The sequence below is a fragment of the Ranitomeya variabilis genome, chromosome 7 (assembly GCF_051348905.1).
Source record: "Ranitomeya variabilis isolate aRanVar5 chromosome 7, aRanVar5.hap1, whole genome shotgun sequence".
NCBI lineage: Eukaryota > Metazoa > Chordata > Amphibia > Anura > Dendrobatidae > Ranitomeya > Ranitomeya variabilis.
Genome location: NC_135238.1, coordinates 105,637,263 through 105,655,279, shown reverse-complemented (window position 1 = coordinate 105,655,279; position 18,017 = coordinate 105,637,263). Strand labels below are relative to the sequence as shown.

At 43.9% G+C, this 18,017-nt stretch overlaps 1 protein-coding gene across 3 annotated transcripts in view; it reads right to left on the bottom strand.

Annotated features, from left to right (window-relative positions):
• SF3B1 (splicing factor 3b subunit 1) overlaps window positions 1-18,017 on the bottom strand; it is a 460,811-nt gene that overhangs the window by 16,591 nt on the left and 426,203 nt on the right. For all 3 annotated transcript variants that reach the window (XM_077275636.1, XM_077275635.1, XM_077275638.1), the window contains one exon: window positions 14,136-14,352. In XM_077275636.1, coding sequence (XP_077131751.1) covers window positions 14,136-14,352 — 217 coding nt within the window. The remainder of the gene's footprint in view (window positions 1-14,135; window positions 14,353-18,017) is intronic.

The window sequence follows — 18,017 nt, the reverse complement described above, 5'->3', positions numbered from 1 at the left end:
TTTGGGCGCATGGCAGAGCTGGGAAGGGAAGGAGTGCCGTTTGACTTTTCAATGCAAAATTGGCTGGAATTGAGATCGGACGCCATGTCGCGTTTGGATAGCCCCTGATGTGCATAAACAGTGGAAACCCCCGAATTCTAACTGAAACCCTAACCCAAACAAACCCCTAACCCTAATCCCAACCCCAACACAGCCCTAACCCCAACACAGCCCTAACCCCAACACAGCCCTAACCCCAACACAGCCCTAACCCCAACACAGCCCTAACCCCAACACAGCCCTAACCCCAACACAGCCCTAACCCCAACACAGCCCTAACCCCAACACAGCCCTAACCCCAACACAGCCCTAACCCCAACACAGCCCTAACCCCAACACAGCCCTAACCCCAACACAGCCCTAACCCCAACACAGCCCTAACCCCAACACAGCCCTAACCCCAACACAGCCCTAACCCCAACACAGCCCTAACCCCAACACAGCCCTAACCCCAACACAGCCCTAACCCCAACACAGCCCTAACCCCAACACAGCCCTAACCCCAACACAGCCCTAACCCCAACACAGCCCTAACCCCAACACAGCCCTAACCCCAACACAGCCCTAACCCCAACACAGCCCTAACCCCAACACAGCCCTAACCCCAACACAGCCCTAACCCCAACACAGCCCTAACCCCAACACAGCCCTAACCCCAACACAGCCCTAACCCCAACACAGCCCTAACCCCAACACAGCCCTAACCCCAACACAGCCCTAACCCCAACACAGCCCTAACCCCAACAGCCCTAACCCCAACACAGCCCTAACCCCAACACAGCCCTAACCCCAACACAGCCCTAACCCCAACACAGCCCTAACCCCAACACAGCCCTAACCCCAACACAGCCCTAACCCCAACACAGCCCTAACCCCAACACAGCCCTAACCCCAACACAGCCCTAACCCCAACACAGCCCTAACCCCAACACAGCCCTAACCCCAACACAGCCCTAACCCTAATCCCAACCCTAACCACACCCCCAACTCCAACACACCCCTAACCCTAAACCCAACAATAACCCTAACCCTGACACACCCCTAACCCTAATCCCAACCGTAAATGTAATCCAAACCCTAACTTTAGCCACAACCCTAACTTTAGCCCTAACCCTAACTTTAGCCCCAACCCTAACCCTAATGGGAAAATGGAAATACATACATATTCTTTTCTTTTAGTATTTTTCCCTAACTAAGGGGGTGACAATGGTGGGCTTGATTTACTATTTATAGCGGGTTTTTTAGCGGATTTTTATGATTGGCAGCTGTCACACACTAAAAGACGCTTTTTATTGCAAAAAATAGTTTTTGCATCCCCACCTTTTGATAGCTATAATTTTTCAATATTTTGGTTCACAGAGTCATGTAAGGTCTTGTTATTTACGGGACGAGTTGACGTTTTTATTGGTACCATTTTCGGGCACGTGACATTTTTTGATCGCTTTTTATTCCGATTTTTGTGAGGCAGAATAACCAAAAACCAGCAATTCATGAATTTCGTTTGGGGGAGGAGTTTATACCGTTCCACGTTTGGTAAAATTGATAAAGCAGTTTTATTCTTTGGGTCAGTACGATTACATTGATACCTCATTTATATCACTTTTTTTGTGTTTTGGCGCTTTTATACGATAAAAACTAGTTTATATAAAAAAATAATTATTTTTGCATCGCTTTATTCTGAGGACTATAACTTTTTATTTTTTCACTGATGACGCTGTATGGCGGCTCGTTTTTTGCGGGACAAGATGACGTTTTCAGAGGCATTTTTTTATATCTCTTTGATCGCGTGTTATTCCACATTTTGTTCGGCGGTATGATAATAAAGCATTGTTTTTTGCCTTTTTTACGGTGTTCACTGAAGGGGTTAACTAGTGGGACAGTTTTATAGGTCAGGTCGTTATGACGCGGCGATACTAAAGTGTGTAATTTTATTTTTTTTGTTATTTAGATAAAGAAATGTATTTATTAGAACAATATATATATTTTTTCTTGTTTAGGATTTTATTTTTATTTTTTACACACATGTAAATATATATTTTTTTACTTGTTTACTTTGCTCCAGAGGGGGACATGAATATATAGTGTCAGATAGCTGATATGACACTTTGCAGTGCACTGCAGGAGGCTTGCTGCCCACCTCCCTGCAGGACCCGGAAGGAGCCCCGCGGCCATTTTGGATCCGAGGCCTGCAGGGAGGAGGACGGAGGAGACCCTCGGAGCAACACGATCACATCGTGTTGCTCTGAGGGTCTCAGGGGTTGCACGCAGGGAGCCCCTTCCCTGAGCGATGCTTCCCTATGCCGCCGGAACACTGCGATCATGTTTGATCGTAGTGTTCCGGGGGTTAATGTGCCAGGAGCGGTCCGTAACCGCTCCTGGCACATAGTGCCGGATGTCAGCTGTGATAATCAGCTGACACCCGGCCCTGATCGGCCGCGCTCCCCCCGTGAGCGCGGCTGATCGGTGATGACGTACTATCCAGTTGGTGGTCATACGGGCCCATACCACCTCGATGGGATAGTACGTCAGATAGGGGTTAAAATCATTTTTTTCTAGCTTGTGTTATAAAGTATTCTAATTTACAAACATAATGACTTTTGGGTTTTCATTGGTTGTAAGCCATAATCATTAGCATTAACAGAAATAAACACGTGAAATATATCACTCTGCTTGTAATGACTAATAAAGGAGTTTCATTTTTTGTATTGGAAAACAAATAAATTAACTTTTTGATGATATTCTAATTTTGTGAGATGCACTTGTATATTACTATGGTATATTACACGGAACCTTTCAAATCCCCCATGCTCTCTAACCCAGCAGAATTCACCTATGTATGATTAAACCTCCTGCCTAACCATTCCTGTATAACATATTTCAGCTAAATAAACACTTTAAAAAAGCATTTAATAATATCCCCGTTTGCTATGCTAATAAGGGCTTTGACAAGTCGATGGGGCGTTCGTTCCCCAGACTAGTCAGTCCTCTTTCCAAATGATCAATGCCCTGTGGGCATGGTAACAATTTGCATGAGCAGCGTCATCACCAGTTCATGCAAATCTGTGCACGCTTGCTTCTCATTCCGGCAGCATCACTGTGTCTCTGAACCAGGTGTATGCTTCCCAGCTTCAGAGGTGCATTGCGCATGACCGGAAGCCATCTTCTGAACTTCTGGACAAGCATAGTGTGCTCCTTGGAGCTGCCAAAGGTGCCTCTTGTGCAAATTATGTTATCACACCCATGTGATAACATGGAAAAGAGGGCTGACCAGACAAGTCTAGGACTATCGCTCCATTGACTAGTCAAAGCCCTCATTAGCATATGAAAAGTTGAGTTTATGTTTTTTTTAAAGCACTTATTTAGCTGAATTACACTACAGTTCAAAAGTTAAGGGTCACTTAGAAATGTCCTTATTTTGAAAGAAAAGCAGTTTTTTCCAATGAAGCTAACATTAAGGGTATGTGCACACGTCAGGATTTCTTGCAGAAATTTCCTGAAAAAAAAAAAAGGAAATTTTCTGCAAGAAATCCGCATTTTTTTTTTTTTGCGTTTTTTCCCCCGTTTTTTTCGCGTTTTTTTTAGCACAAAAGTGTGACAAGTGTGACCAACTTTTTACCATAGATGCAGCCTATGCAGCATCAATAGTAAAAGATAGAATGTTTAAAAAAAAATAAAAAAAAAATGGTTATACTCACCTGCAGACAGCCGATCTCCTCAGCGGCTTCCGTTCCTATAGATGGTGTGTGTGTGCAGGACCTTCGATGATGTCGCGGTCACGTGACCGCGACGTCATCGCAGGTCCTTCACACACACCATCTATAGGAACGGAAGCATGCACCGTTGAGAGGCGGGAAGACTCCGGGGCCATCGAAGGTGAGTATATGACTATTTTTTATTTTAATTCTTTTTTTTTTTTTTTTTACCAATTATACGGTGCCCAGTCCGTGGAGGAGAGTCTCCTCTCCTCCACCCTGGGTACCAACCGCACAAGATCTGCTTACTTTCCGCATGGTGGGCACAGCCCCGTGCGGGAAGTAAACAGATCAATGCATTCCTAGGTGTGCAGAATCCCTGCAATTTTAATGAACATGTTGCTTTTTTTCCGCGATGCGATTTTTTCGTGGAAAAAAATGCAACATTTGCACAAGAAATGCGGAATACACTGAAAATAATGGGAGGCATATGTAAGTGTTTTTTTGCGTTTTTTTCGCGTTTTTATCACGTTTTTATAGCGAAAAAACGCGAAAAAAAACGCGAAAAATACTGAACGTGTGCACATGGCCTAAATGATTCAGAAATACACTCCTTACATTGTTAATGTGGTAAATGACTATTCTAGCTGCAAACATCTGGTTTGTAATGCAATGTCTTCACAGATGTATAGAGGCCCATTTCCAACATCACTCCAGTGTTCTTATGGTACTTTGTGTTTGCTAACTGTGTAAGAAGGCTAATGGAAGGTTAGAATACCCTTGAAAACTCTTGTGCAAGTATGTTAGCACAGCTAAAAACAGTTTGGCTGATTAGAGAACCTATAAACCTGACCTTCCTTTTTCCTAGTTGAGAATCTGGAGCATTACATTTGTTGGTTCCATTAAACTCTCAAAATGGCCAGAAAAAAAGGACTTTCATGTGAAACTCGACAGTCTATTCTTGTTCTTAGAAATGAAGGCTATTCCATGTGACACACTGCCAAGAAACTGAAGATTTCTTACAACGGCGTGTACTACTCCCTTAAGAGGAGAGCACAAACAGGCTCTAACCAGAGTAGAAAGAACAAGACAAGTATATTAGAGTCTGTAGTTTGAGAAATCGACGCGTTACAGGTCCTCAACTGGCAGCTTCATTAAATAGTACACACAAAACGCCAGTGTCAACGTCTACAGTGAAGAGGTGACTACGGGATGCTGGCCTTTAGGGCAGAGTGGCAAAGAAAAAGCCATATAGGAGACTGGCTAATAAAAGGAAAAGAATAATAAGGGCAAAAGAAAACAGACATTGGACAGAGGAAGATTGGAAAAAAGTGTTATGGAGGCCATGTGCACACGTTCAGTATTTTTCGCGTTTTTTCGCTATAAAAACGTGATAAAAACGCGAAAAAAACGCTTACATATGCCTCTCATTATTTTCAGTGTATTCCGCATTTCTCGTGCAAATGTTGCATTTTTTTCCGCAAAAAAAATCGCATCGCGGAAAAAAAAGCAACATGTTCATTAAATTTGCGGAATTGCGGGGATTCCGCACACCTAGGAATGCATTGATCTGCTTACTTCCCGCACGGGGCTGTGCCCACCATGCGGGAAGTAAGCAGATTATGTGCGGTTGGTACCCAGGGTGGAGGAGAGGAGACTCTCCTCCACGGACTGGGCACCATATAATTAGTAAAAAAAAGAATTAAAATAAAAAATAGTCATATACTCACCTTCGATGGCCCCCGGAGTCTTCCCGCCTCTCAGCGGTGCAAGCTGCCGCTTCCGTTCCTATAGATAGTGTGTGTGAAGGACCTGCGATGATGTCGCGGTCACGTGACCCCGACGTCATCGAAGGTCCTGCACACACACACACACACACACACACCATCTATAGGAACGGAAGCCGCTGAGGAGATCGGCTGCCTGCAGGTGAGTATAACCATTTTTTTTATTATTTTTAAACATTCTTTTACTATTGATGCTGCATAGGCTGCATCTATAGTAAAAAGTTGGTCACACTTGTCAAACACTATGTTTGACAGGTGTCACCAACCTGTCAATCAGTTTTCCAAGCGATGCTAAAGATCGCTTGGAAACCTTTAGCATTCTGCAAGCCAATTACGCTTGCAAAATGCTAAAAAAAAAACGCGAAAAAAACAACAACGGGAAAATAAAAAAAAATATGCGGATTTCTTGCAGAAAATTTCCGGTTTTCTTCAGGAAATTTCTGCAAGAAATCCTGACGTGTGCACATACCCGGACAGACGAATCCAAGTTTGATGTGTTCGGATCACAAAGAAGAACCTTTGTGAGACGCAGAACAACTGAAAAGATGCTGGGAGAGTGCCCGACGCCACCTGTCAAGCATGGTGGAGGTAATGTGACGGTCTGGGGTTGCTTTGGTGCTGGTAAGGTGGGAGATTTGTACAAGGTAAAAGTGATTTTGAAAAAGGAAGGCTATCACTATTTTGCAACGCCATGACATACCCTGTGGACAGCGCTTGATTGGAGCCAATTTCATCCTACAACAGGACAATGACCCAAAGCACACCTCCAACTTGTGCAAGAAATATTTAGGGAAGAAGCAGGCAGCTGGTATTCTATCTGCAATGGAGTGGTCAGCGCAGTCACCAGATCTCAACCCCATTGAGCTGTTGTGGGAGCAGCTTGACCATATGTACAGAAAAAGTGCCCATCAAGCCAAACCAACTTTTGGGAGGGGTTTCTGGAAGCATGGGGTGAAATTTCTGCAGATTACCTCAGCAAATTAACTGACAGAATGCCAAAGGTCTGTAATGCTGTAATTGCTGCAAAGGGAGCATTATTTGACAAAAGCAAAGTTTGAAAGAGAAAATTATTATTTCAAATAAAAATCTTTTTTTCGAACCTTGTCAATGTCTGGACTAGATTTTCAATTCATTTGGCAACTCATTTGATTAATAAAAGTATGAGTTATGGAAAACACAAAATTGTCTGGGTGACCCTAAACTTTTGAACTGCAGTGTATGTTAAACAGGTATGGTTAGGCAGGGAGTTTAATCCTATATAGCTCAATGTTGCTGGGTTGGAAGGCATGGGGGACCTAACAGGTTCCCTTTAAACAACTTTGTAGTCCGATCCAGAAATAGTTTCAGCCATCCTCTAAATCAGGGGTCTCAAACTCCAACGGGTAAAAAGCCTTAACATAAAAAAAAATTATAGTTTGGTGGGTCGCATTCTTTGCAGTACAAGATGGCTTTTCAGTGATACCATTATTTTTCTATACGGCTTTGATCACATTTTTTTTCTTGGGCATCATTTTGCTTTTCCAGAGCTATTGCAAACTGCGGTCCAAATCCGGCCCACTTGCTGTTCCAGTCCAGCCTGGGGACAGCCGAAGGGCTGAAACTGTGGCCCATGTGCAGCACCTTTCCTTCACCCACTGTCTGTTGGTCGCCACACGTGGTCACTGCTACCCTCAAGAGGCAGATAGCGATGAATACATTGGTGGAGGACAGAGCCGTCGACTCCTCCTTTCCACCAGTGTACGACTGAGCTAGCTGATACTATGACGTGACGACAGTCAAGTGTACCGGAACAGAGTGTTGGGGGAACAAGAGCGAAGTGAGGACTTTTTTTGTGAACTGGATATTTGTATGTATATTGAGGGGGATGGGGATGGAGCCTCCTACTGTATGTACAGGGGCTACGTAGCAGCTCATACTGTATGTAGAGGGCTGTGTGCGAGCTAATATGGTATTAGGCTGTATGCGGGATAATACGGCATATAAGGGGATGTCCACACTGCTCACTTCTGATAACATTATTTTATATTATTTGTAACATTAAATAGTGAGCAGAAATAATTTCAACCTATTGATTCAGCCAGAGTCACTTATGTCGCCCCTTGGAAAAATTAATCGTCCACCCCTGATCTTTTCTAATGGTGTTCATGGTATGAGTTGGTTATGGTAGTTTTACATGCTGGGTCATTCTAGACGCAATGAAACCAAAACATATACTTTTATTGCTTACGTTGGTTTTTACCTAAAAAAAATATTGCCACTAAAAAAAGTTTTTATTTTGTGATAAGCCCCAGCTCCTATTCCCCCCGCACTGGCACTCCTCACATACACAAAAATACAAAGAAAAAAAACCAAGACTTAATTCTTCTCACCAGTCCTTACTGCCACGACATAGCATCCTCATTCTGCTCCATAGCTTGTGCATGGAGGTTTGTATTGCAGTGACTTCAGCATGCCTGTCATGGGCAGCGCAATACATCAGCTGCCGGCATCTGATAGGTTAGTGGCTTGCATAGCTATTGCAGTGCAGGGAGTCTGACATTTCAACCGAATGTGAGTCCGAGGATGCAAATTCAATACATTTCTGTGCTGGTATTGGCAGGCCCCATTCCTCACCAGTCGCTCTGTGACTACAATCATTATGGCCCTGGTCTTGGGACTTACAATACCCTGTGGCCCACAGAAAGCAGTCTCAGGCTCACATGTTTGAGACTCCTTGTGATTGTGGAAGTCAGCTGCTGCAAATAGCTGCGAACATGATATTATTATGCACTATCCCTACTGAAATAATATGTAGAATACACCGTGGATTGATTGTATTTACTAGAGTTGTCTAATATTATGTAGTTAACCCCTTCATGACCCAGCCTATTTTGGCCTTAATGACCTTGCCGTTTTTTGCAATTCTGACCAGTGTCCCTTTATGAGGTAATAACTCAGGAACGCTTCAACGGATCCTAGCGATTCTGAGATTGTTTTTTCGTGACATATTGGGCTTCATGTTAGTGGTAAATTTAGGTCGATAATTTCTGAGTTTATTTGTGAAAAAAACGGAAATTTGGTGAAAATTTTGAAAATTTCGCAATTTTCACATTTTTTAATTTTTATTCTGTTAAACCAGAGAGTTGTGACACAAAATAGTGAATAAATAACATTTCCCACATGTCTACTTTACATCAGCACAATTTTGGAAACAAATTTTTTTTTTGCTAGGAAGTTATAAGGGTTAAAATTTGACCAGTGATTTCTCATTTTTACAACAAAATTTACAAAACCATTTTTTTTAGGGAGCACCTCACATTTGAAGTCAGTTTGAGGGTTCTATATGGCTGAAAATACCCCAAAGTGACACCATTCTAAAAACTGCACCCCTCAAGGTGCTCAAAACCACATTCAAGAAGTTTATTAACCCTTCAGGTGTTTCACAGCAGCAGAAGCAACATGGAAGGAAAAAATGAACATTTAACTTTTTAGTCACAAAAATGATCTTTTAGCAACAATTTTTTTATTTTCCCAAGGGTAAAAGGAAAAACTGGACCACGAACGATGTTGTCCAATTTGTCCTGAGTACGCTGATACCTCATATGTGGGGGTAAACCACTGTTTGGGCATACGGCAGGGCTTGGAAGGAAAGGAGCGCCATTTGACTTTTTGAATGAAAAATTGGCTCCAATCTTTAGCGGACACCATGTCGCGTTTGGAGAGCCCCCGTGTGCCTAAACATTGGAGCTCCCCCACAAGTGACCCCATTTTGGAAACTAGACCCCCCAAGGAACTTATCTAGAAGCATAGTGAGCACTTTAAACCCCCAGGTGCTTCACAAATTGATCCGTAAAAATTAAACAGTACTTTTTTTTCACAAAAAAATTATTTTAGCCTCAATTTTTTCATTTTCACATGGGCAACAGGATAAAATGGATCCTAAAATTTGTTGGACAATTTCTCCTGAGTACACTGATACCTCACATGTGGGGGTAAACCACTGTTTGGGCACATGGTAAGGCTCGGAAGGGAAGGAGCGCCATTTGACTTTTTGAATGAAAAATGATCTCCATCGCTAGCAGAGACCATGTCACGTTTGGAGAGCCCCCGTGTGCCTAAACATTGGAGCGCTCCCACAAGTGACCCCATTTTGGAAAGTAGACCCCCCAAGGAACTTATCTAGAAGCATAGTGAGCACTTTAAACTCTCAGGTGCTTCACAAATTGATCCGTAAAAATTAAAAAGTACTTTTTTTTCACACAAAATTTCTTTTAGCCTCAATTTTTTCATTTTCACATGGGCAACAGGATAAAATGGATCCTAAAATTTGTTGGGCAATTTCTGCTGAGTATATTGATACCTCATATGTGGGGGTAAACCACTGTTTGGGTGCACGGCAAGGCTCGGAAGGGGAGGCGTGCCATTTGACTTTTTGAATGGAAAATTAGCTCCAATCGTTAGCGAACACCATGTCGCGTTTGGAGAGCCCCTGTGTGCCTAAACATTGGAGCTCCCCTACACGTGACCCCATTTTGGAAACTAGACCCCCAAGGAACTTATCTAGATGCATAGTGAGCACTTATAACCCCCAGGTGCTTCACAGAAGTTTATAACGCAGAGCCGTGAAAATAAAAAATAATTTTTCTTTCCTCAAAAATGAGTTTTAGCCCAGGATTTTTTAATTTTCCAAGGGTAATAGGAGAAATTGGACCCCAAATGTTGTTGTCCAGTTTGTCCTGAGTACGATGATACCCCATATGTGGGGGTAAACCACTGTTTGGACACACGGCAGGGCTCGGAAGGGAAGGCACGCCATTTGGCTTTTTGAATGGAAAATTAGCTCCAATCATTAGCGGACACCATGTCACGTTTGGAGAGCCCCTGTGTGCCTAAACATTGGAGCTCCCTAACAAGTGACCCCATTTTGGAAACTAGACCTCCCAAGGAACTAATCTAGATGTGTGGTGAGCACTTTGAACCCCCAAGTGCTTCGCAGAAGTTTATAACGCAGAGCCGTGAAAATAATAAATGTGTTTCCTTTCCTCAAAAATATTTTTTTAGCCCAGCATTTTTTATTTTTGCAAGGGTAACAGGAGAAATTGGACCCCAAAAGTTGTTGTCCAGTTTCTCCTGAGTACGGTGATACCCCATATGTGGGGGTAAACCACTGTTTGGGCACATGCCGGGGCTCGGAAGGGAAGTAGTGACGTTTTGGAATGCAGACTTTGATGGAATGCTCTGCGGGCGTCACGTTGCATTTGCAGAGCCCCTGATGTGCCTAAACAGTAGGAGCTCCCCACAAGTGACTCCATTTTGGAAACTAGACCCCCCAAGGAACTTATCTAGATGTGTGGTGAGCACTTTGAACCCCCAAGTGCTTCACAGAAGTTTATAACGCAGAGCCGTGAAAATAATAAATGTGTTTCCTTTCCTCAAAAATATTTTTTTAGCCCAGAATTTTTTATTTTTGCAAGGGTAACAGGAGAAATTGGACCCCAAAAGTTGTTGTCCAGTTTCTCCTGAGTACGCTGATACCCCATATGTGGGGGTAAACCACTGTTTGGGCACATGCCGGGGCTCGGAAGGGAAGTAGTGACGTTTTGGAATGCAGACTTTGATGGAATGGTCTGCTGGCGTCACGTTGCATTTGCAGAGCCCCTGATGTGCCTAAACAGTAAAAACACCCCACAAGTGACCCCATTTTGGAAACTAGACCCCCCAAGGAACTTATCTAGATGTGTGATGAGCACATTCAACCCCCAAGTGCTTCACAGAAGTTTACAACACAGAGCCGTGAAAATAAAAAATAATTTTTCTTTCCTCAAAAAAGATGTTTTAGCAAGCAATTTTTTATTTTCACAAGGGTAACAGGAGAAATTGGGCCCCAATGTTTGTTGCCCAGTTTGTTGTGAGTACAGTGATACCCCATATGTGGGGGTAAACCACTGTTTGGGCGCACGTCAGGGCTCGGAAGGGAAGTAGTGACATTTGAAATGCAGACTTTGATGGAATGGTCTGCGGGCGTCACGTTGCATTTGCAGAGCCCCTGATGTGCCTAAACAGTAAAAACACCCCACAAGTGACCCCATTTTGGAAACTAGACCCCCCAAGGAACTTATCTAGATGTGTGATGAGCACATTCAACCCCCAAGTGCTTCACAGAAGTTTACAACACAGAGCCGTGAAAATAAAAAATCATTTTTCTTTCCTCAAAAAAGATGTTTTAGCAAGCAATTTTTTATTTTCACAAGGGTAACAGGAGAAATTGGGCCCCAATGTTTGTTGCCCAGTTTGTTGTGAGTACAGTGATACCCCATATGTGGGGGTAAACCACTGTTTGGGCGCACGTCAGGGCTCGGAAGGGAAGTAGTGACATTTGAAATGCAGACTTTGATGGAATGGTCTGCGGGCGTCACGTTGCATTTGCAGAGCCCCTGATGTGCCTAAACAGTAGAAACACCCCACAAGTGACCCCATTTTGGAAACTAGACCCCCCAAGGAACTTATCTAGATGTGTGATGAGCACGTTCAACCTCCAAGTGCTTCACAGAAGTTTACAACGCAGAGCCGTGAAAATAAAAAATAATTCTTCTTTCCTCAAAAATTATGTCTTAGCAAGTAATTTTTTATTTTTGCAAGGGTAACAGGAGAAATTGGACCCCAACAGTTGTTGCCCAGTTTGTCCTGAGTACGCTGGTACCCCAAATGTGGGGGTAAACCACTGTTAGGGCACACGTCGGGGCTTGGAAGGGAGGGAGCACCATTTGACTTTTTGAATGCAAGATTGGCTGGAATCAATGGTGGCGCCATGTTGCGTTTGGAGACCCCTGATGTGCCCTAACAGTGGAAACCCCTCATTTCTAACTTCAACACTAACCCCAACACACCCCTAATCCTAATCCCAACTGTAGCCATAACCCTAATCCCAACCCTAACCCCAACACACCCCTAACCACAACCCTAACCCCAACACACCCGTAACCCTAATTCCAACCCTAGCCCTAATTCCAACCCTAACCCTAAGGGTATGTGCCCACGTAGCGGATTCGTGTGAGATTTTTCCGCACGACTTTTGAAAAATCTGCAAGTAAAAGGCACTGCGTTTTACCTGCGGATTTACAGCAGATTTCCAGTGTTTTTTTGTGCGGATTTCACCTGCGGATTCCTATTGAGGAACAGGTGTAAAACGCTGCGGAATCCGCACAAAGAATTGACATGCTGTGGAAAATACAACGCAGCGTTTCTGCACGGAATTTTCCGCACCATGGGCACAGCGGATTTGGTTTTCCATAGGTGTACACGGTACTGTAAACCTGATGGAAAACTGCTACGAATTCGCAGCGGCCAATCCGCTGCGGATCCGCGGCCAATCCGCTGCGGATCCGCGGCCGATCCGCTGCGGATCCGCGGCCGATCCGCGGCCGATCCGCCGCGGATCCGCGGCCGATCCGCCGCGGATCCGCGGCCGATCCGCCGCCGATCCGCTGCGGATCCGCCGCCGATCCGCGGCCGATCCGCTGCGGATCCGCGGCCGATCCGCTGCGGATCCGCTGCCAAATCCGCACATGCCATAACCCTAACCCTACCCGTAACCCTAACCCTAGTTCTAACCCTAACCCTAGTTCTAACCCTAACCACAGTGGGAAAAAAAAATAAAAATATTTTCTTTATTTTATTATTGTCCCTATCTATGGGGGTGATAAAGGGGGGGGTTTATTTATTATTTTTTTTATTTTGATCGCTGTGGTAGAACCTACCACAGCGATCAAAATGTACCTGTAAGGAATCTGCCGGCCGGCGGGCGTACTGAGCATGCGCCCGCCATTTTGGAAGATGGCGGCGCCCAGCGAGGAGACGGCTGGACACCGGGAGGATCGGTAAGTATGAAGGGGTGGTGGGGGGGTGGATCTGAGCACAGGGGGGGTGATCGGAGGACGGGGGGAGCGGACAGCAGGACGGGGGAGCGGGCAGGAGCACGGGGCAGCGGAGCACAGGACGGAGGGGACCGGACCCCATAACGGAGCGGTGGGGGGGCGATCGGTGGGGTGGGGGGTGGTCACTTCAGGTTTTCCAGCCATGGCCGATGATATTGCAGCATCGGCCATGGCTGGATTGTAATATTTCACCTGTTTTTTAGGTGAAATATTACAAATCGCTCTGATTGGCAGTTTCACTTTCAACAGCCAATCAGAGCGATCGTAGCCACGGGGGGGTGAAGCCACCCCCCCTGGGCTGAAGCACCACTCCCCCTCTCCCTGCAGATCGGGTAAAATAGGAGTTAACCCTTTCACCCGATCTGCAGGGACGCAATCATTCCATGACGCCACATAGGCGTCATGGGTCGGATTGGCACGGGTTTTCATGACGCCTATGTGGCGTCATGGGTCGGGAAGGGGTTAAACCTAAAATGCGCAGAGCAGGAATTAATTTATAAATGGCGGCTTAATATAAATAGTGATCATCGCACTCTATATAAGAAAAACAGATTAGTTTAAAGAAAGTTTAAGGAAAGAGTGGACTGAAAGATTTGTACCTCAGTTCCAAGCTTTGATTTTATCTTTACATATGAAAATCTTAAACACAGAATTGGAAATATTAAACATTAGGTTGTAGAAAAAGAAAAATGGAGAGACGTTACCTGCAAGCAATACTGCAGCATTCTACACGGTCCAATAGCAACTCTAAGACCTTCAAGTGCTCCCATGACAGCTTGGATTACATGAGGAGAGGTTTCAAACACATTTGGCCATACGTAATTTAACAGATGGTTCAAAGAATCCTCACAGCCAAATCCATAAACCCCTAACGACATGTGCTGAACAACTGCACTTGCTGTTTGCCTATGAACAAGATCTCTGAAAGGAACATTAAAATGGAATGGTTATGGATTATCAATCATCATGATGATTTTTTATTTTCTCACAGCTACCATATGAAATGTTTATATTGTTTCACAGCGGGTAAAATAAGTATTGAACAAGTCACCAATTTTCCAAATAAATATTCATATAGGTGGTAGAGACATGAAATATCAATTGTTGCTAACAACCCAGCAAATCCACACAGGCAAGACATCACATCACATATGTCTATTAATAAAGCTATGTTTAATAATGAGAAATGACAGGGAAAATATTGAACACGCTTACTAAAATGAATTTAATACTTCGCACAAAATCATGTGTTTGCGATGACAGCTTCAAGACGCTTCATGTATGGAAAAACTAGTTGAAAGCATTACTCAGAGTGATTTTGGCCCATTCTTCCACACACTCTTTAAATCCATTAATGTTCCGTGGGCTCATTCTATGAACTCTAAAGCTTTAGGTGCTTCCATAAATTTTCTGTTGGATTCAGGTCAGGTGATTGACTTGGCCATTCTAGGAGCTTTATTTTATTTATTTTCTTTCTTTGAATCCAGTTGACTTTCCTTGGTTGTGTGTTCGGGATCATTGTCTTGCTGAAGTGTCACACCCTTGTTTCATCTTCATCATCCTGGTAGATGACAGCAGATTTTTATCAAGAATATCTCTATACAATTGTCCACTTATCCCTCCTGCAATTACATTTAGTATGACAATGCCATATATTGAAAAACAGCCCAACACCATGATGTTCCCACCTCCAAACTTCACTGCTGGTTTTGTGCTTTTGGGGTGATGGGTAGTGCCTTTTAGCCTCCAAACATGGTGTGTTTTATGGCATCCAAAGAGTTAAATTCTGGTTTCATCTGATCAGACTATATTCTCCCAGTATTTCACAGGCTTATCTAAATGTTACGGAGAAAACTTTAAACGCGTTCGAACACGCTTTTTGTGTAGCAATGAAGTCTTGTGTGGTGAGCGTGCATACAGGCAATGGAGGTTGAGTGCATTACTTAATAGTATTCTTTGAAACAATTGTACCTGCTAATTCCAGGTTATTTTGTAGCTCTCCAGTCCTTGGCTCTTGGACTACTCTCCTGATAAACCTTTTCACTCCTGTCTGAAATCTTGCAGGGAGCACCTCGTATTGGCCAGTTTATAGTGAAATTATGTTCTTTTAACTTCCGGATTATGACACCAACAGTGCTCACTGGAACATTCAGTTGCTTAGAAATTTTTCTGTAACCAATGTCCATCAGTATGTTTTGTAACAATAAGGTTGCATCATGAGATTTTTGTGTGGCACCTTGGTAATGAGTCACCTTTTTAAAGGCCATCAGTTGAACCAGTCGATATTTTTTACCAAGAAGGATTGCTTTCTAATTATGGATAGGTACAAAGCCATAGAAAGTCATGACCCCAGCTGAAATCTCTCTTTTTAATGTTTTCAATACTTTTTCCCCCGTGTCATCTCATTATTACACAATTTATGGACATTTACGTATAGTTTGATTTATTTTCCTTATGAATTGTTACAGTCATCTGGTGTGAATTTCATGTCAATAGCACCTTTTGAAAATTGTTAACATGTTCAATTCTTATTTTACCTGCTGTATGTACATACACACAAAATATACGCATACGAGATGTCTCGGTCTATAACAAAAAAAAAGATCACTGATGATTGTAATGGTGTACTTTATAAATCTTTCCTAGAGTGAAAGTGCTTTCTGAACTTTTGAGTCCAGCTATACACTGCCAGATGTTAAATGGAACCTTTCAAGTTGCATAACACTATTTATCTGCAGATATGGGTTAACACACAGGTAAAATAGCATTAGAAAGGTGAGCGGCTCCAAAGAGAAACTTAACTTTACTCCACCTGGGAGCAGTCTTCTTTTTGCCAGAGCTGCTTCATTCACCACATACAGCCCTGTGAAAGGAGGCCGTAAGCACACTTGAGAACATTAACAGTCGGCACAGCATTGATGCACTGGCAGAGCGAGCAGTCACCAACTGCCAGTGTGATGTACTGAGCAGTGAATTGAAGCCTTGTCAGCAGTGGCAGACATACTGTTGGTGGACCTGTACCAGGGCCTGGAGGTGGAGGGAGTCCCTGCAGAGTGGTAATAATGAGGGCAATCTATACTGTTGCTCAGAGCTCAAGGCACTGGGGGTCCCGTGGCCAGATTGCCCTCATCATATGTGGAGTGCTGAGCAAGGAACGATTCGCTGCTTCGCTTGCGGTCTGATAACGTCAGAATGCAGAGTGCAATTGTAACATTTAGAAAAAGTTTCCAGCAAAAAAGAAAGAAGCTAGATTATTTTTTTTAATACACTGGGAAGAGAAAAATGATCAGGGGTGAGCGATTGGGATGAACTTCAGGGACTTATAATGAACAGGGGGAGGAGGACGACACTACCTGTGGATTTAAAATTAATGGGTGTTGGGGGAGGATGCCAAGTCCCGGATAGTGTCCTCACCCACCCCACAATTCATTATAAGGCCCTGACAGGATCCTCCCAAACCACACAATTCATTATATGGACCCGATCGGGTCTTCTCCCACCACGCAATTCATTACTGCGCTATCAGGGACTTAACATTTGTTGGGGAGTGGGAGATGAAGGGGAAAGGACACTTTGTAATGAATAGAAAGTTGGAAGAGGCTATCTCATTTCATTATAACACCCCCAAATTCATTATGACGCCATCAGAAACTTATAATGAATTGTGCGGGGAGGACACAGGACAGGGACTAGGCCTGAGTATTAGAGATGAGCGGTGTTCGAGTCGAACTGTTCGCCAATTTCAAATTCGAGCTGTTTTGGGCGGTGTTCGAGTCGTTCGACAAACCCAAACAATTTGCTTAAAATTCGGCTGTTCGACTTTCTGTTCGATAACTGTTCGTTCACCAAAAGCCTAGCTTGATTTGCACATTAAAACTGTTTATCATTGTTAATGGACTGTTTCAGTGTATAGTGGGCGGGGGATAGATCTGTGCTGAAATAACGCCGATCTCCATTTTTTTTTTCTTTCCCACATTTACAGAGGGGCGGTGCAGTCTCTCAGCCTATCAGCAGTGCGCACACACACACACAGCAATGTGCATGTGATGCACACAAGCAAGGGCATGTGTCATTGGCTGTGTATGTCACATGTCCTTGCCCTATAAGAACCAGCCATTTTCCCCATCGCCACCATTTCCTCACTGCTGCAGCTTAGTGTTAGACGGCACCGCTGCTGCTGTGGGCGCTATACAGACTAAGAGTGTTTTTTTGGAGCGAATTGTCAGAGAGATAGGTTTAGGGAGTCGGAACTAGTTGTAATATCAGCCCTTTTCAGGGTAGGTTACAGCAGTTCATAGCACTGTTTGCCAGGCAGGTCTCAGCCAGTGCTGTGCAAGTGTTAGTCACAGCATTTGGTGTAATCTAGTTCAGCCAATCCTTTTGGGCTAGTAGCATTGTTTGATAGTCATCTGTCCGCCTGTGAAGCTAGCTATGCCGCCTGTGTATCTCAATTTTTACTGCATCTAACCCAGTAAATCGTTTTGGGGTTTTGGGCTCAGTAGCAGTGTCTGCACGTCAGCAGAGTAGCCCGCCTGTGAAGCTAGCTACACCGCCTGTGTATCTCAATTTTTACTGCATCTAATCCA